This window comes from Maylandia zebra, linkage group LG18 (genome assembly GCF_041146795.1).
Source record: "Maylandia zebra isolate NMK-2024a linkage group LG18, Mzebra_GT3a, whole genome shotgun sequence".
NCBI lineage: Eukaryota > Metazoa > Chordata > Actinopteri > Cichliformes > Cichlidae > Maylandia > Maylandia zebra.
The window spans coordinates 8,719,551-8,740,006 of record NC_135184.1 but is presented as its reverse complement, the minus strand read 5'-3'; the positions used below and the strand labels follow the sequence as shown (position 1 = coordinate 8,740,006).

At 38.3% G+C, this 20,456-nt stretch overlaps 1 protein-coding gene across 3 annotated transcripts in view; it reads right to left on the bottom strand.

Moving 5' to 3' along the window:
* Positions 1 to 1,287: 1,287 nt before the first annotated feature.
* atp1a2a (ATPase Na+/K+ transporting subunit alpha 2a) overlaps positions 1,288 to 20,456 on the bottom strand; it is a 55,967-nt gene continuing 36,798 nt past the window's right edge. The window contains exons 15-25 of one of the 3 annotated variants that reach the window (XM_004555156.3): positions 20,132 to 20,268; positions 18,105 to 18,255; positions 17,196 to 17,364; positions 16,230 to 16,384; positions 12,476 to 12,599; positions 8,959 to 9,104; positions 8,729 to 8,859; positions 8,359 to 8,460; positions 8,054 to 8,145; positions 1,616 to 1,667; positions 1,288 to 1,435 (exon numbers count right to left, since the gene is read on the bottom strand). In XM_004555156.3, coding sequence (XP_004555213.1) covers positions 1,639 to 1,667; positions 8,054 to 8,145; positions 8,359 to 8,460; positions 8,729 to 8,859; positions 8,959 to 9,104; positions 12,476 to 12,599; positions 16,230 to 16,384; positions 17,196 to 17,364; positions 18,105 to 18,255; positions 20,132 to 20,268 — 1,236 coding nt within the window. In that variant the 3' untranslated portion in view covers positions 1,288 to 1,435; positions 1,616 to 1,638. Of the gene's footprint in view, positions 1,668 to 8,053; positions 8,146 to 8,358; positions 8,461 to 8,728; positions 8,860 to 8,958; positions 9,105 to 12,475; positions 12,600 to 16,229; positions 16,385 to 17,195; positions 17,365 to 18,104; positions 18,256 to 20,131; positions 20,269 to 20,456 lie in introns of all 3 variants that reach the window. The other 2 variants (XM_004555157.3, XM_004555155.3) reach the window with 2 other exon arrangements.

The following is a 20,456-nucleotide window of genomic DNA, read 5'->3' as shown; positions in this document are numbered from 1 at the left end:
TTTTAGAGTTTACTTCTTGATTTACAAGTGATTTCCTCTGGGTGCTCCGACTACCTCCCACTGTCCAAAGACAGTTATCAGCATCTGTAAGTGAATGTGAGCGTTGTTGTCTGCCTCTTTGGTACCCTTGTACACAACCTGTCACCTGCCATAACCTGTGTCCTACCTCTCAATCTCACCCGATGTCAGTTAGTATAGGCACAGTCCACTTGACAAAATGGACTGATGGAAGTATTTGTACATAGCTCTGTGGTTTTTAGTTTAAAATAATTGCAGCAACCCAGATGCCCTTCCTGACACAGTCCCAAAGGGATTTATGTTTTCTCCTGAGGCTGAACTTGGGAGCTTTTGCTTTTTAGGCAAATGCATAACCTACTACACTAAGGAGCTACTCTTTTATAACACTTCCTTGTTAGGATTTGGTTGTTTTTCTTTCTGTAACATGACAGCAACATGCAAACACTGAGTCTTTGTTTTCAGAAAAATTCCGACATATTTTTTTTATTCCTTTCAATCCTTTGCTTCCGTGGGTGAAACACAGAGTATTTTTATCCACTGGGGGAACAACTTTCCTAAATCAAATCTGCACAGGATGCTGAAAGAAAATATCAGATTCATTTCCTTTTTCATGTCTGGTGATGATTGCGGTTTAAGTCTAATTTTTAGAGGAGAAACACAACTACTTAGTGTGTGAAATCTGTCTGAATAATTTTTTTTCCATGCCTATTTTGTCTGGCTGCACCAACTAGCTTAGAGAGCCCAAGAGAAGTCAAAAAGATAAAGGAATATTTTTTCAAGAAGATCATTATTGGAATATCCTCCCATTCATCAATTGCAAGAATAAACTAGCCCACCAGTCATGTCTTCTGTCAAGTAAAATGGATGCATGGAACAAGTATTGTAAAATGGGAGCTCCATCCACTCCACACTCATAAATACAAATAATAATAATAATAATAATAAAGTTAGTGATGCCCAAAAGCTCTTCTAGATATTCCCAATTACCTCCTGTCACACACAAATCAGCCAGGACATTAAAAACATCTGTGTAATATTGTACAGATTGTGTATTCCAACAGACAAAAGAGATAACCTGGCAGAAAATACTTTGGGTCTTGTTGGCTTGTTCCTTCATAACCTGCAGATGCTCAGCATGTTTGGAGATGACTGTCCTTGGGGTCTTCAGCAATGTTCAGAGGGATGGCACATCAAAATCAAGTTGCTTATATGACTTTGCAATAGGGAACAATACAGATAGGTGAGTAATGTTTAAATGATGGGCAGACATACTTTGGAATACATTTTATTTGTCAAATTTAACAGAAACAACATCTGATACTCCCTTCCAGCCAAACGGGCCACAGTACATCACTTTGGTAGCAGCTTGTGTAAGGCACAAAGGTTTACATTACTATCACTCTGCTGGAAATGTTTTCTGATAAAGAGAAAAAAAGAGAAAACTCAAAAGCCTATTTTCAGCAGTATTTTTCTGATAATCAGATTTGTGAACTGATCCATGCAATATTACAACTGACAGACACGCACGCACAGTTTTACACTCATGAGCGCAAACAAACACATCTATGCATACACATGCACACACACACACACAGACCTCAAACTGACATTTTCTGAATGTTAATAATATGTCTCCTGCTCCACCCAGCCTGGAAGAGATGAAGAGAGAGAGGCAGAAAGACAAAGAGAGAAAGTGTCAGGGAACAAAATGACAGGCGAGCATTTTTCATAATATCCTTTTGTATCGCTCTATTTGTATTCATCTCATTGCCTTTGTCTCCGTACATTTCCAAATGAATCCCCTTATAACTCTAAGACTTTGATCAGCCGTCCGTGACACACAGATTAACAGAAATGATGAACTGTCACGATAAATTGTATTTGTCTCCCCGTGTCTTGCCCCTCATCTGCTGTAAGGCAGTGGCAGTGAACAGATTTTGAGCCATTGTAAGGTGCCCGTATCATCTGCATAATCTTCATTACATATCTCAAGAGTCTTCATCAGCCTGCTTTAATTTCCTTTCTAATAATTTTCAGCTGGCTCTGGTTGTGTGGTACAGGTTTAAGTTTCCTGGTTTAAGTTTTACATATGAACATGAATAGGCTGCGATCAGCTCTGCACACTATATACTGCAATTGCAACAATAGGTTGTGAACCCTTTGGAATTTTCCATATTTTTGTATAAACATATCCTAAAATATCCAGTTTTGCTAAAGGAAGAAAAACAAAACAACATGAATTATATTACACAATAATATTACTTGGTCCTTAACATTTTGAGGAAAAAATAGTCAGTATTACAGATCTGTGAATGGCACCTGAACCTCTGTTTTCAGCATCCTATGTGACACTTTTGTGCAGCAATAAATGCAAGTATAAATATGCAGTAAAAGGTGATCAATTCTGCACACTGGCTTCGAGGAATTTAGTCCATTTCAGTATTGCAAACACAAAACTTTGGGTTCTCTCACACAAACTGCTTGCTTCGGGCTATTCCACAATTTCTACAACATAAAGGTTTGGACTTTGACTCGACTATTGCAAAACATTAACTGTATTCTTCCACTACCATTCCTCAGTAGAAATAATTTTGTGCTACGAGTTGTTTTCTGGCTTTATGCACTTTTCTTTTGAGATTCGTGTTCTTGACTTTACTGTGAATGTATTCAAATTAAGGCTGGGTGACATGGAAAGTTTTTTTTATATCAGTCAGATATATCGATAGATCACAATATATGTACTTTTTAAAATAAATAACATAGGTCCATAATTCTTTCTGAAGATAAAAAACAGGAAACGATGGATACAAAAAATATTATTTATATTATTTTTTTTGTTTTATCTTCTGCGGGAATAAGTAAGGATATCGTTTCCATTCTTTGTGTGGATTTTCCGGTACAATGTTTTTCATTTTGTGAATATTAAAACATTTCATGAAGGAAACATTAATGAACACTAAAACATTATTTTAGCAAATACTTTCTTATACTTTTTTTTTTTAATTTAGTTAACTCTACTCTGCACACCTAATTCTCACCTAAACCTGGATCATTAGGTCATGTAACCCATGACAACAGCAGTGATCATGCATGATATGACAGAGTGCTGAGCGAGGCAGAAAGGATTTTACTCAGATTTGTACAAGTGGAGTCATACTGAGTGCTGTCAGGAAAGGAGGTGGAGGAAGGCCAGACATGAGAGCTGGAAGGTGAAAGCTCAGAGGAGGACATACCAGCGTTTGAGGAGCCTGAGCAGGGTCAAAATGATGACACCCAAAGTTCATTATGGACGAGGAGTATTGCGTAAGCTAGGGCTCTGAAGTTGTGGGATTTGGTTTCTCGACTGCCTGTGAAGCGAACAATCTTTTCATGATTTCATCAGATTGAGGCAGAAGGTTGCATTTTTTAAGGAGATATCACCTTCAAGAGAGCTTTAGTCTTTGCCCCCTGATCGGACGTTAAGATCATTTGTTACTCTGATCGACTGGCCAATCTCCAAGAATCTATCTCAACTTATTGAATTGTCTATAACTAGGAACCAGTAAAGTTGGATCCTAGGTTATCCAAGTTATGTCATGAACACAGATATGCTGAAGAATGTTTTCAGCTCCAGAATGCGTTACATTTTAATGCTACCTTCAGCATTAAAACTTAAAACCACTTCCTTCTGGTTTGTATCTTCTGACATCTTTTAGTCTAAGACCTGGTTTGCTCTTTACTGTTTGATGTAATCAGAGGTCCAACTCTCTTGGCAGTAGTTTCAGTATGGTTGAAATTAAAGTGAAAAAGGCAGGAAATGTAGAGTTAGCATATATATTATATATGCTTATATTATATATACTTTTAGGATATATATTATTAATCAATTAATAATTAATGTAAATCAACAGGGTAAAAGTGTGTAAAAAATGTTCAGCTTCTCAGCTGAAAAGGCTTCTAGAAATTTGTAATACCTGAAAACTTCAGAGCCCTACATGATACAACACTTCTTATTATGGGTGAGTACCATCACATTGTTGCTGCACAGGCTCCTCAAATGCTGATATGTCTTCCTCTGACCTTTCACCCCTCTGCTCTAATGTCTGGCCTTCTTCCACCTCATACCCCTGACAGCAATAAGACTGACCACCCCTGCCACAATTTTGAGAAAATTCCTTTCTGCTTCACTCTGCCCTTTGCTTCCTGAAGTATGGACAAAGGTTGAAAATGCAATGTGATAAGTCCTTTTGTCCACTGGCTAAAATTTGTTTCAGAAGCCATAAAATTACTCTACCTTTCTGAAATCGTATTAAATCTTTGACTCTCAAAGAAGATCTCAAGAAGCAGTTTGATTTTTAGTAATGGAAACATAATATCTGCAAAATTATTATCACCTAATTTTATGGTCATAAAATTGGAAGCTGCAGTTCCCATCATTTTGGGAAAAAAAATCCATGTGCTGTCTCAGCTCAACCCCCACAAATGTGGGATGTCCTCATTCGTCGGGATGTCCTATTTACAGCACAGCAGGACTCGTATAGATTGCATAAATGATCGCTGTCTTAAAAATCTCATGTCCTCCACGAAGGACAAAATCATATATCAGGGAACCCACACGGTATCGTTTCTTTTATATAGATTTAACCTTTAAACTGAAGTTGCTGGATTTGGTTTCTTAACTGCCATACAGTACACCGGCCTGTGAAAGGGATCACTCAATTGTGATCCACTTATGCTTCACGACAACATATCAATTAATAATTAATTAATTCTTTAAAAAGCACAAGAAGTGCAGTTCTGACTCAGTGAAGAGGGCAGTGAGGCTCTTATATGGATCAGATATGTGACTTGACCACAAATCTGATGTTGTAGCAAAGTGTGACTCAGATGTTCTCCTGTCTCTTTACACTCCACGCGCAGCTGGAAAAGTGCCGTCTAAGGGAAATGGTCAGGGACTCGGTAACGAGGGTCAGTTACTTGAATCATTCACTTAAATCTGACATTTTTGGCTCTGTTTACATTACATCACATATTTTACAACAAAGTAAACTGTTGCATCAGTGTCTCTTTGTTTTTCGTCACTGGGCATGGTACAAGAGAAAGTGTCTGGTACTGTAAAGTCTTGCATTGTGCAGGTAAACATTCAGCTGTGGGTTTTGCAAACATTCTTCTGTGCATCTGTGCAACTTTAAATAGCCAGAAATCTTTCCACACTACTGAACATTTCAACGGTGTTCTCATCTTTTGAGCCTCGGGCTGTGTTCGATGCGCTGTCATGTTTAGCAATGCTTCGTTAAAATTTTATGTTGTCATTTTGTCTTTTCATCTTACTCACACTCCTAATGTACTGATGTGTATGGCTACAGTAGCCCAAATATTAGCACATGTGCAGCTGTCAGTGGCTCCTCTTACGCTGTGTGTGTCTTAACCTGATGTTGCTTTAACTCTATTCCAACCAGGGGACTGATAAGACGTATAACTCTTCTTGTTGTCACTGGCCTGTCAATCGGTTGTCTATCAAAACATGGCTAGAATGATTAGCGTTGCCTTTACATTGACCATGTCCAATGCTTCTTTTGACGAAAAGGTAATTTGGAATAACTGTCTTTATCCTTTTATCATCCAGCTCGAGTTCAAATATCATTCAGGCTTGTCTCTGTCTCCTTGAAGCCCTGCAATGCAAGCCATTGTTCAGTATTTTGATAGTGGACAAACATGGATATTAGACAGTGTGAGAGAGGTCTTTAGATGATCAGTTTCCTCTGGTTCATTTGTTACCTGCCAGACCGTTGAACATCAGTCATGAACAGTATGCATGACTGTGGATTGGTGAAGTGCAGACTCTTTAAATATGGTGATGAGCATTGACAAAGATTCTGTGAAAGTTCTCAGAAGTATAATATGTTGTAGTAACGATACACTCTGAAAATCATGTCCTCCAAAGATAAGACTTTAACAGATCCCTGTTCTTTAGGCTCATTAAAACATCACACCCTCACACCTGATTTTTAACATCTAATTAACTGCTAGAGGTTCACATACTTACAGATGTGTAATACTGCATAGTTTCTCTCAATAAATAAATAGCCGAGTCTAATATTCTTGTCCTGTTTGTTTAACCGTGTGCTCTCTTCTTGAGTGACATTATATATTTTTGCAGATGTATAAAAAAGGGGTCACAGATGTTTTCATACAGCAGCATTTAGCACAGAGTGGTTTTCATTTTTGGGAATAATTAGACATTTATTTATAAAATGTATTACCCATCAAAAGTTTGGGCCATTTAGAAATTAGTTTGTGATCGATTGGTTGTTAATTATCATTGAATTCTGTTTTCCATTATAATAATATAATACCCATTTGTTCATGCCAGGACAGCAGAAACTGTTGCACCGGTTAAACAAACTACAAAAAAATCCTAAATGAAAATACACTAATATTCCTTTTCTAAGCAATTAAAACCATGTGCAAATTCTGGAGTTTCCATATAACAGTGCCTACTACATCCTTAACAAACCACAACAGTCTGGCTCGTGCTCAGCTGTGAACCACAGTCGCTCAGTTCTCTTTCTGTTATGTTAGCTTTGTTTGTACAGGCATTATTTAAACATATTTAATTATTTAGCAGTTTATTTAATGTAATAGCACTCGTTTATTTCAATAAGAACACTGATGAGTTTCAGAAGAAAATACTTTTTGTGGCTTTTTTCTCCAAACAATAATCAAACCAACAAAGGCTGATGCTCCAAACACTCAAGTAGTCAGTTTGTTTCCTCTTTTTAATCAGCAGAGCAATTCTTTTTCAAGTGTGCTAAGGTAATTAGAAAAGGCTTTTTTCTATGATGAATGATCATTTAACTTTTTAACCTGAGAAACCTCAGACATCACAATGGAGCACAGAAGTAATCGGTGATGAAAATGGGTTTTTCAATGGGCTGTTTCATTTCTAAAATGGATATTTCAAAACAGAGACATTAAGTGAACTCAAAATTCTAAGCAGTAATGCATGATCTTAATCCTTCCTGGATCAGCTTTGACTGAAAACTTGGCCCGAGTATCAGATCACGTTAGATTTCAATGACAGAGCAAACTGCCAGAAAGCGCTGCATTTACTTGCTATTTTGTGAGAAATCAAAACTGGAAGACAATAATCAATGAAGTGTTGCAGAGTCTGCATTTTTGAAAGCTGGAGAATTGTTCAGCATTGACTGGTTTGCATTCTGCTGGATGGCTGACAGATTTCAGCCGCTTTACTAAATACTGGGCATGAAGGACTATTTGTGGAAAAAGCAAAGCTTCTGAATGATGTTTAACAATACGTGTAAAAAAATAACAATAATATTAAAATCTGTCAGGAAAATTTGGTGAATTACTAAATTTACATGAAGTCACATGAATTGTGAGAGTTCAAAAAGACAGCTGCCTCCAGTGGTGAAAGATATTGCTCTCAAACCCATGAATCACAGGAGAAACCGGATGAACCAGAAGAACTGCAGTGATGGACTGTGAAGCCTGCATTTGCAAGTGTAAGAAGTTGTCAGAAATAAACTATGCTTTTAATATTACACCAAAAACACTAAAGCTTACTTGCTTTGCTGTACATGCGCTACACTCGACACTGTTGGCTACCTGTACTTTTATTTTTAATCTCAGTCCACACCACTTCAAGGTGCTTTTATATATATATATATACCTTGTGCTTGTTTGGAATGACATTGAACTCAATCTTCTTCTACAAGTCACCATCTGTCAAATGCTTGCTGGGATGCTTTAGGTGAGCTCAACAGAGCAGAGCTGTGGCAACACTGTCAATCAATGTGTCCTTAAAGGACTGGACAGTCTTCTCTTTTATGGTGTTTATTTTTACAAGGACAGAAGGCTGAGCGAGTTACACAAGGTAGAAGGAAAGCTTTTAAAAGTTTGGCACATGTGGTGGTTGAGATAGGGGTTTCAACTGCTATACTGCACCATCACTTGATTATTATTCTAGCTTATTAAGAAGATAAATAAGCTTAAAAAATCTTTTAATCATGGTTCTCTCTTAATAACTGCTTACCTCCTGGTTGCCTCCGCAGAATAAATTTACGGACCTCATCGTAAATGAAGATGAGAAGACTGTATGGTATGCCACAGAACCACCAAAGGATCCTGAGGGGGAAAAAGGAAGATGTGGTGACTCACAGGCGGAGTGCAAATTGTTAAATTCATTGCAGCTATTTTTGAATATTAAGGATAACAACATGGTGTTTAAGAAGATCACAGACTACATTTAAAGTCCAGAGTGACAGGCTAATGGCAGCCTATTAGGTCTTTAAGAGGTTATTTTTCAGTTCAGTGGAGATATGCATATGCAGAGCATACTTCAGGGGGTACATGCGCAAGGCAATGTCCATTCCAGGGCAGTAGGAGAGGAAGGCAGCCAGAGCTGTTTCAACAAACAGGCCAAAGATCAAAATCCTGTTCCTGTTAGGCAGAAAAAAGGTGCACATCAGAGAAAAGAAAAGGTTTATACAGGTTTTTAAAGTACAGAACATTAAAATAGCAGTGACGATATGGTCCCAGTATTAGAAGCCTCAAAAAAAAGAGCCAAAATCATTTTTCATTTTGAAGAATAAGAGTACCTTTCTGACTACCCGCATTTATGCATCGATTCTACATGCTTCAGTTCCTCCTTCCATCAGCACTCTTTTCCTTTCTTCCACCTCCCTTACTTCACACCCCACTCACTTACGTCATCCCCTGCTGAAAGAGGGAGTTCCTCCTTGTCTTACAGATGATGAGATCAGCCCACTGGACGACCACAATGCTGGTGAAGAAGGCTGTGTGGCAGGTAAATTCCACAATCTTTCTCTGTTCATAGGTCTGCCAGGATGAAACACATTGTATTACTCATGCGCGAGAGTGGAAACATTCATTTATTCATTCAGGTCATGTTGGCGAGTGTCAGTCTCCATTCCTTACCCACTGTTGCCCAAAGCTGTCCTCCAGGTCATTGACTTCACGGTCATCCCAGTCGATGCGGATGCCTACTAGGTTTCTTGGGAGGAAGCCGTTTTCAGCCAATATTACAAAGTAGGTGAAAAAACCAGCCAAAGCTTGGATCATACCTGGATTACAAATATGAAAGCCCATTCATAAGACAGCAATGCAAAAACTCATTTAGATGATCTAAAAAATAATGTAACATTTTATAGCTGTTACATTTCAAAGGTTCATAAGGTCCAACAATGGTTTTGTAACTTTGTAACTTTTCTAATAAGTGGTATTATACTGTAGAGAAAAATAATATTTTAAGTTATTTCAGAGAGGAAAGCGATATTGATTTATCACTGTCCCATTTAAAACACAGTAAATATTCTGTTAGTGTTAATTAGTTAATCCAAAAATCATTTTCCAAATAGATTTGTGGTGAGAAGTTTATACATGGCTTGGATTTTGTGGTAGCTTGTTTTTAATGATTTATTTAAATCTAGGGGCAGCACAGTGGCAGCATGGTGGTTAGCACTGTTGCACAGCAAGAAGGTCCTGAGTTCAATTCCACCAGCAGTCTGGTTTGCATGTTCTCCCCGGCTTCCTCCCACAGTCCAAAGACATGCAGTTAGTGGGGATAAGTTAACTGGAAACTCTAAATTGCCCATAGGTGTGAATGTGAATGGTGGTCTGTGTTGCTTGTGTTAGCCCTGTGACAGACTGGCAAACTGTCCAGTGTGTACCCTGCCTCTTGCCCTAAGACAGCTGGGATAGGCTCCAGCCCCCTGATAAAGGATAATTGGCAGAGAATGGATGGATATATTTATATATATAAACACACATACAGGATCAGGGTGGACATACCCCCACTAATACCTGATTAAATGTCTCTTGGGAAGTTGCACCACAACTAGATGCATTTTGGCATGATTCTGGCTGAATATTAAACCAATCTAAGGGAGAGAAGATTCATTTAAATTGGTTGGTGAACCTGTTTACTTGTGTGGATTAGAGAAAAATCCGAAATAACTTCAAACATGTGCACTAATTTCTGCTTTTTAAAGTCATTAAAGATGTAAAATAATTCCACCCTGGAAAAAGAACAACTAAAAAAATAATTAGAAGCCCACATTTAACCTCATAGGACCTGGTGTCTACATATGTGGACATCACATTTTGAGCTGTCTAGACCACAATACTAAATTTTGCTCTACTAGGGCCTGATATCCTCTTCTCAGAAACTACATCAGGTAAAAAGACAATTCTTTGTTTTTACATTCATCAGGTCCCACTCAGTCCAAATAGCAAATAGAAATTAAAAATGCATGCCATGAAAGAGTTCAGGTCTTAGGAGGTTAAAGCAACGTCCATGCCAGTGATGAGTGTATTTGAACTTGTGACCACAACAGTATGTGTTGGTTTCATCAGGCTGCTTATTTTGTGTGTTTACTTTATCTTCTGTACCTATCTTGCAGCAGTTACAGTTAATCTATAACTTTTTTTAATTAATTAAATGTTAATATACTTCCTATTATTTCTTATTATTAATACTGAAACACCTACTCATTTCCAGCAAATGTTGTAGGAAAGTGCAATCCTGTAAAGCAAACTGATGTGGCATTTCAAGATGACAAATGCAAAGTCTACCTACACCATCAGCAAATACATTTTGAACATGCATGGCAACTGTGTAACTTGTGTGCCATAACAATTTTCCACATGTATTTTTGAATTAACAGGCAGGCCAAGGGATTAAACTTAAACCTGGACAATATATACTGACTTATATCCCTACAAAGTGCATATTTTGAGTCTATAGTAGCTCAATCCATTAGTGTTTGTCAGGGAAAATAGATTAATGTATTTTCATCCCTCTTTCCTCTGTGACATTATTTTTTTAAAGGTAAATAGCTCCAGACAGCTGAGTACTGCCATAATAGGTGTTAGTGACTTTTAATTTGATGTTGCCAAATTCGTTTTGTCAGAGTAGGCGTAACATTTTCAGCAGGATGGACATCTTACTGCAGAGCATAAAAACTCCACTTACACCAAACCTTCAAAATTGTCACAGGCTGGGTCTCTGACCCAGCGCTCTGAGTTCATGTTTGTATTTGTCTCATTTTGTTATGTGATTTAGTTTGTGTTATTTCCTATCTGCCTTTAGTTTAGGCAGTTATTGTTCCTGGGTTTTCTATGTTTTGGGGTTTTGTATTTATTCATCACATATTAGGTCTGTTAAGTTGTGTTGTCATGTTTTAGTTTTAGTATTTCCTGTTTTATTCTGACAATGTCATGTGTTCTTTGTTTATTGTATTTAGCTTTCCTCTCCTGGTCCTGTCATTAGGTTTATGTCTGTCAGCTGTTTCCCCCATGTGTCTCCACCTCCCCTGATCACCTCATGTATGTATTTAAGCCCTTTGTTTTCTGCATGCCATTGTCAGGTCGTCTGCTCATCCATGTCTCATCCCCAGGTACCCATGTCAGTTCACTATGGTTAAGCTTTTTCATGTTTTGTTATTAGTTCACCCAGTTTAGGTTATTGTTTAGTTTTCACCGATGCCCGATTATTTTTACCCTCATTGCTAGCCTCAATAAACGGCTTGTTTTGTTTATCCACACTACGTTTTGGTCTGCGTTTGAGTCCTCCTCTGCAACACATACGGTCTGCCCCAGCCAGACCGTGACAAAAATGACTGATTATGGATTAAGACAATGGTTATTAATTACCGTGTTCATGAATCTGTTACATTAAAACTCTTTGCCAGGTCAGTGTTTATGTTTAAGGTTTTTATGACATCATGTCAGTGACAAGAAGCTGGTTGCACCCGTTTTAACTTTTTTCCTCACTGGCGGTGGTTTGTGCTGCTGTTGCATTCACTAAGTGTCACTCAGGATCACATCATCAGTAGGTTTTTCAGGACTTGTGGCTGTGATGTCACAGCAGTGGTTTGTAAATGTGATTTGTTGAGCCCTGCAAACATTTTGCCCCAGCAGTGTTTATCTTGCACACATTATGGGAGTTCATGAGTTACCGGCTGTTTAGAGCATGTTCAATTTTAAGATTGCATGTCATCCAGTGAGGCCCTGTCATAGTTTGACCTATTTAACAGCCTATAAAATGAGGCCAGTCTTTGATTTTTCGCTATTCCCAAACCATATAAAACCAAAGATGAAAAAGCATGCATTGAAGTGAGGCTCCAACAACTGGAACACGACCAAGATTAAGCAGAAAAAAAGTTGCACTCTCTGCTCTCAATTTGCTCGAAATGTCACAACAATTAGAGTGAAATTGTGGGACTATCTGCTCACCTCTGGATCTATTTTCCTTTACTGTATGTGCCTACACATTTACAAAGCCAGTTAGAAATGCCAAAAATTCTGATAAATGTCAGTATTTAATGTTTATATGCCTTTGATGTTTATTATCGCTGAAACTTCACAAGAAGAGGCCTGTCACAGTGATTCAGGTTTACGAGCTGCAGTGCTGAAAGATGACAAGAGGCCAAACCTATTTGTCCGTATGCCATGCTGATGAGGCGTTCGTTGACCAGCTTGTCTGTTTTGGGGTTTCTTGGTTGTCTTTTCATAATGTCGCTCTCTGCTGTCTCATAGGCCAGGGAGATAGCTGGAACCTGGAGGGTAACGGAGGAACAGAACAGAACGACCTCGGCTTAAGCTCCCTGTACGATGAATGTGCAGGAATTTGTCTTTGTGGCATCTGTACAAAGGCATGATGACAATGCCAGACACAGGGAAGACTAGACTGTTAATATAATCACTCAATCACTGAGTAGAGGGAGAAAAGGGAGAGAAATGACAGGGAGGGAGGGAAAAAAAGAAGTAACGACAGTGACAGAGAGGGAGGAGGGGAGAAGAGACAAGAGGAGAGAGACGGATAGTGAATTTCAAGACATTCATAAAACAGGAGGCTAGAAAGGTCCCTGTAATAAAGATCGTATATTGGCTGGTTTTACCAGGTAAGCAACAGAGCAATATGTGTGACTTAGGGCAGGAATCTTTGGGTCTTAGGAGAGCTTTGAGGTGTGGACTTGGCATTGTGTGAAACTGAGCGCATGCTCTGTGGTGTACAAATCCACTTTGTTTTGGTGTTACACTCCCTTGACCCACTGCAGCAGTGAAGAAAGAAGAGGATAGAGCTGGAGAGAGGGATGTGTAGACAGAGGTTGTGTTGTTTTTTGGGGGTTTTTTTTTTTGCACCTTTGAAAGTACATGTGTAAAAACTAAGTCTCAGTGTTGAAGCATTCTTAAGTGTGCTACATCTTGCTTTGATAAGCATCCATTTCTGGATGGTAGTTCTTGCTAAAAATAATCCTAGCAGACTCCAAGTGCTGATTGTCACTCCTAAATCTCAGCAGAGCCCTCCAGCCTGTAGCTTGGAGTGGAACGTCGCTGTTAACAAGCTGTTAACAGCTTTACCACCATTGGAAATCTGCACTTTTGTACTGTACAATAAACACTTCTCGAGTACTTTTTTTTGGCTAGTCCTACTCTTCAAAGCTCACATCCAGCTGTTCATTCCACCAGCAGTTACTGGATACATGAAGACATGTTACTTTGAAAGGGAAGGGGTTTTTTTTATATGCAAAACAGGTGAACAAATTTGTGTGTTTTAAAAAAAAAAAAAAAAAAAAAAACTTCAGTCATGTCATCTTTAAAGAGAAATTCAACCAATAAAGAATGCAGTATGTCTGTGATCTGAGACAGCTGAGTAAATATTTGTCAACAGGAACAAATCTGTTCTGCTGCTAGGAAACCAAAGAAGTTCAATTTTGATGTCACCCAAGTAAAATAAGTCTGAACTGCTTTATTAACAATGTTAGCAAGCTGTTCCTCTTTATTTTTAACCTGTGGGGGAAAAATGTTTCTTGGCAGTGGGAGACTGTTTCTAATGTATGTACCTGATTACGTGAAAAACATTGTATAACAGCCAGTTTCGGGGGCACTCTAATGGCTCCTGGGTGAGAGCAGGAAAAATTAAAGTTAAAATAATGGACACAACTGAACAAGTCTTTCTGAATATATTCATTGTGTGATTCTTTTTTGTTGTAATGATGGATTACGCCCCTCAGGCAAGCAGTGTGCCAGCAACCCTCTATTTTCTTTTCTTTTTGGTGCTAGAAATACAAAGGAGAGACTGGCATCTGGAAATACTAGAGCTGTGAAATGTAAATCTGTATGCAAGTGTCACTCGGTCTTTGTTCTACATGAACAAATGGACGTCGACGGTGAGGCAAAAGCGAATTTCTTCCCCCCAAATGAAAGAGCAAATGAAACCAAACATTTTTCTTTTTACCTTCAGGCATTCATATTTGACACCAGTATTAGTGCCATTTTCGTTAATGTCACCTTTAGCTTGCCGGTAGCTATGCAGCATGCTAATAATTAGCACCTTCTCTTGAAGACAAATCATTGAAATTAGCCCGCATTTAGAAGGTGAAAGCTCACAACTCAATAAATAAAGATTTATCTAAAATATTATGCAGCGTTATGAGTTCTAAAGGTTCTATGCAGAAATGGTAAAAGTTGAATAAACAGCAGTATTTCAAACACAAACATAGGTATATAACATGTAGGACTTGACAATTTAAGTTTGTTTCGCAATTGTTGTACAAATATTTAAAAAAAAAAAAAACAAGTCTTGCAATAAAGCTGCCATTCTACTTGGGGATCAAGAACAAGTATTGGGGTAAAAGCCCTGAAACCGAAACTGAAATTGTTTTGGAGCTCTCATGAGTCACATATTGGTCTGAGCACTGAATCCTACTACAATACTACTAGAGAATTTGATTGCATTGATTGATTGATCATCAACAATGTAAAAAAGACAAACAAATGACGATTATGTTACAGCTATGGCAGGTGAATTGTGGGATTGCTTCATTTATGTCGCTGAATGCAGGGACACTAATGATATATAGCCAAAGCTTTCTGGTGAAATACACAGTTTAACCATTTTTCATTGTGAGCACATTTTGTATTGGTGTAAACAGCATGTGTACATGTGGGATGAATAATGTGTGTGATAAATTGCTTTGTTTAGGTGTAATATGTCAAGATATGCTAATTAGCTTTGCGCTTATGCTAGTTAGCATAGACAGTGTCGAAGATGGACACAGCTTCCAGGGCTGAAAATTGAAGCCAAAGCAGAAGTGTTTTTTTCCTGTTGTTGTTTTTTTTAAGTGGTCAACAATGTGCGACTGGTTGCAAAAAGACTTTCTCTTTGGGAAAGTAGCCATGACCTCAGAAAATCAGCCATGATGAGTTTATGGGCTAAGTCACTAGTTTCAGGTCAAATCAAATCAAATAATACATTATATTCAGGTCAAATCAAATCAAATAATACATTATATTCATTTTAACCGTGGTTATCAATACTGTTGGAACAGGATTATATAAGACATATTCACTGGCTAGTGACTTGTGATTGACAATGTGTTAGCAAATGAGCATGTGACTGAGCTTGTCAGTCATAAACCACTGCATGTATAGATCCACAACTCATTTGCAAAGCAGCAATAATACTGTTACATCTGTTGAAACCACAGCCATATAGTTATTTCTGTTATAGTTCTTGTGAGTCTGCCTAAAGTCCTCATAAAGGGAGCATGTGCAGCTGGTGCATTGTAAGATGAAATGGCAACAGCAAAAATGTTCAACTCAAGGCTGATGATTCAATCAATAACTGATCGTGCCTGAAAAAGGGCAAAAGAATCAGTGAAACTGTTGCCTATAAGAAATAAGTTTTATGACTGGCTTTAGGCACTAGATTTTCATCTATGACTCACACTTCACACTCACATTATCTTCGGGCTGATGCAATAAGATTATGAATTTGTCATGAAGTCACTCACTTGCAGCTGCTTAGCATAGTTAACTGGAGAGGAAGGAGAAATATTTGATTGAGTCCAAATGAGTGATGTTAATCCTAAAGCAGTTAAGTTGAGAAAAGACAAATATAGTGATGAGATAAAACCATGAAGCCAGAAAGAGTTACTTTTATAAAGTATTAGTGCTGTCAAGAGTCCAGACACACTTCAGATAAACACTGCACACTATTTAAGAAGTATTACACAATCAAAATTGAAAATTACATCTCTGAAGTCTTTAAAATAACATTTTTAAGACTGTGCAGTGATGCTTGGAAAATTTTGTTTGGCTTCTGGCTAAAAAAAAGTTGGTCAAGGAAACTATTTGAGGTATTATTGCAAAGAGATATTTCAGTTTGTTTCCTCAGTGCTCACCATATCTGTGCCCAGGTCAATGCAGAGGATGGTGACCGTTCCCAGAGGAAGAGGAACACTCGCAATGATGAAGAGGAGGAAAGGCGAGATCTCTGGAATGTTGCTGGTTAATGTGTACGCAATGGACTTCTTCAAGTTGTCAAAGATGAGACGACCTGCAGCGATTAAAAAAGCAAGAAAGAAAAAAGTGTCGATGGTTGATTTAAGGTGGGTCAAGGCCGAGTGAATTTTCTTACTTAAATGAAGGTCACTCCGACCCCTTCATCAGCATATCCACAATACAAATGGATTTTTTAAAATCTAAGACCATATTAAACACCCATAGCTAAATTAAATATCAGTCTCTCAAAGCAAATCTAAGGTTAAATCTCAAGTCAAATGTTTGAGAGCAAAGGCATGTCAAATTACGAGTATTCCTGAGAAAATTGTAGGTCAAAATCCGTCCTTCGGGTCGCCGAATGTTCTTTATTAATACATCACATTTTAACATTTCCATTTCCATTAAACTCATTTTTTTTCTAATCTTAACTCAAACTTCTCAGAGTCCTTTCACCGCGGCACCCACATAGTGCTGAGTAAAGTCTTTTTAAATTATTCTAGTTAATTTTATCTGTTTAAAAATTGTATTGTGTTCAAGTCAACGTTAAAAAAAAATGCTAAATTACTTGAGAGTTAATTTTTTGACTGAGGTCTGACTCTAGTCGCAGCATAAACTCTGTGAAATCAACCAGACTTCTTCACATATAAACTGCTATTCATTCAAAATAGAAAATCTCTGGTCTCTAGTGTTAAATGACAAAAGAGCTTTCTGTGAGCTTTCTTTTTTTTTCCTTCAAATTCTTGATCCCTATATTTCACTGACTCACTTTTTTCCTCCAATGTTTTCTTTCCCCTCTTTGTTTCCTCCTCTATAATTTTCTCCTTTTATGCCTCCATTCTGACACCCTGCCTTTCCCCCACACTCACCCTCCTCCACTCCGGTGACGATGGAGGCGAAGTTGTCGTCCAGCAGGATCATATCAGCCGCCTGCTTGGACACATCAGAACCGGCGATCCCCATGGCAACGCCGATGTCGGCTTTCTTCAGTGCCGGAGAGTCGTTTACGCCATCGCCTGTCACAGCCACGATCGCCCCCTGTACCCACAAGGACCGGCGAACAAAAAGTGTCAAGAGGAAAAAGATAAGTACCGTGATTTAAAGCCTTTCTCCCCCCTCCGCCCCTTCTGTCTTAATAATGTCTTTTCAAAGCAGCTCTGGGGAGATTAAATGAAAAATGGAATTGAGTTGCAGTCATTCAGTCACGAGGAGTGAGAGTGAGTGAGCCAGGGTGAATTGTAGCATGACCTCAATATATGGGGATGTGAATAAGTGCACGCACACATAATTTTAAAGTTTTGTACATAAAAGCTCAGCATTTAATTTAAGGCACATATATAGGGTTTAATATGAGTTTAACATAAAGTTAATCACATGCTCAAACACACAAACAGGCCTCCATTGTAGGAGCACACACTTAAATGAGCATGAGGACAAAAGCCAGCATTCATTCATTCAACCACCTGCACTAAAAACAGCTCAAGTACACAAACACACATACAGACAATTGAATTCAGTATTAAATGGCAGGAAGACACACACACACACACACACACACACGCACACACCTGTACAGAACCATACCTCCACACTTAAAAATAAACAGGCACATTCAAGCATTCATTCAGTCTTTATCACAAACACCCAAATGCCTGCATTCATCTATATAAAACGTCACACACTGCAATTCAGCTTTAAGCTCTCAAAAAGACTCAATCACACATTTGCACACACACTCTGTCTCTCACTCACACAGACACACATGTGTGACCCTTGACCTGTCTCTGGCAGCCTTCAACAATGATGAGCTTTTGCTGTGGAGAGGTTCGGGCGAACACTATCTCAGTGTGGTTCCTCAGCAGGTCGTCCAGGTACTCAGAGCTCATCTCCTTTAGGTCAGAGCCATGCACCACACACGCCTTGGCATCCCTGGGAAACACACAAGCAGGTACAATTATGCAGAGGGTGGTAATGACATTTCCCTCAAGTCTGTCATTGTCAGGCAACCACACAAATGCAGCAGCGGGAAACATACATTTCCATGCTCTGTGTCTTAAAGGAACAGTTTGACATTTGGGAGATATGTCTGAAAGTAAGACAATTAGCCAAGCAGCCAATCCAAAGCTTGCTCATTAATGCATTTTATTTCCTTTGTCTAATCTACACAAAAATAAAAGTCTAATGATGAATATGTGCTGTTTTGTATTATACGGAAAATAAATTATTGGGAAAGTAATTCAACCTCCTGGAGTCTCCAAGTACATGCTTACTTATTACTGTCATCAGGATTTTCTGCACTATATTATTATTTCAAAACCCATCTACTACACTGCTGATTATCATATGGTGGGAAATGGCTGCAGTTCAAGGTTTCCATTTCTGTCCAGAGCACATTGTTTATGAATGCAGATGAATGAAATAATAATAATAGTAATAATAACAACAACAACAACAACAATAATAACAATAATAATAATAACAATAATAATAACAACAACAACAATAATAATAATAATAATGTTGCAAAAAGTTATATTGCTGTGAGAAGGTAGCCCTTGCTTATCTGTTGAAATCCTCCTATTCACGCTGTTATTTATTTTAAAAAATTTTTGCTGAGAACTATTTTTTATAGGTTAGGTTTCCCTTAATTTATCCCTTTTATTTTCAGCCATAGTTTGGAACTATTTGCATGTATGTGTGTATGCTGGAAAACCGTGTGGTTGATTATGTGTCTGTATGTTTTAACATGTACACTTATCTTCAGTGTGTGGCTTTTATTCAAACTGTGAAGCACTTTGTAACTGTGTTTTGAAAATTGCTATACAAATAAAGTTATTATTATTATTATTATTAGTGCTCTCCATGTTACACAGACTATTTGATTGCTTGTAACCAAAGTCTACTCAAACAACTGGACTGAAGACCTTGGAATAGAAACAAAACTGTGAAGACTATAAAGGGATCCAGAGTGTTTCTGTTATCAAGAATCTTGTCCCTCGTTATTTCTGTTTACTTTGTACATCCTTCAGACAATTCAGTTAGATTCATCCCAATTCAGCTTATATAGTGTCAAATCACAACAGCAATCGTCGAAGGGTACTTCATATTGTAAAGTGAAGACCTGACAATAATGGACGGAAAACTCCAACAGTCAGAGGAACCATTGTGAGTAAGCACTTGAGAACAGCGGGAAGGAAAATCTCCCTTTTAACAGGAAGAAACCTCTGGCAGAATCAGAACCATCGGCTGTGACTGGTTGGGGGTGAGGACAAATGTCACACTGTGGAAGAGAGCCAGAGATGAATAATAACTAAGGAGTAGAGTGGTGTACAAACACATAAAGGATGAAAAAAGGTGAGCGAAGAAGAAATGCTCAGCACATGATGGGAAGCCCCGAGCAGCTTGCATCTAATCCAGCCCTAAATATAAGCTTTATCTAAATCTTTAAGCATAATCTTACAAGTAGAGAGGCTGTCTGACTCTGCTCCATTAAAGAGGTTTTCTTTTAACCTTAGTGACCTTCAGAGGTCCTAGTAGGCAGATTTTATTACCTTGAGACATGTAACAAAGTTGTTTCTTCTGATTCTGATCTTTATAATACGCTTTTGAATGGAAAGATATGCGACTGGTATCCTTTTTTTTTTTTTTTAATTTAAATTTAAATCAACTGCTTCCACTTTATATGCACAACACATCCAGAAGACACAACATAGTTCACAAACTGAAACACTCTCACAGTCGCACAGACACTATTAGAAGCTAAAGCACGCAGTCAGACTCTCCCTTTATACACGTGCACACACACCTGGGGTTAACTTGGCTCAGAGGGATGTTTAGTCTCTCAGCGATGTCCTCAACCGTTTCGTTTCCCTCAGAGATGATTCCTACACCCTTAGCAATGGCCTTGGCTGTGATTGGGTGGTCCCCGGTAACCATGATCACCTGACCGTGGACAGAAGGTTCCCATAAGTCACATGAAGCCTGACTGTATCTCATCTGTATGCCATGTATCAGAGCATTCCTAAGCTACAGTTTAGTATAGGCTCTACAGGCACATAACTCATCCAGATGTGCTGTGTAGTTAAACTGGGAGGAAGTGGGGTTATCAGGGGTTAAAGGTTCAAATCGTA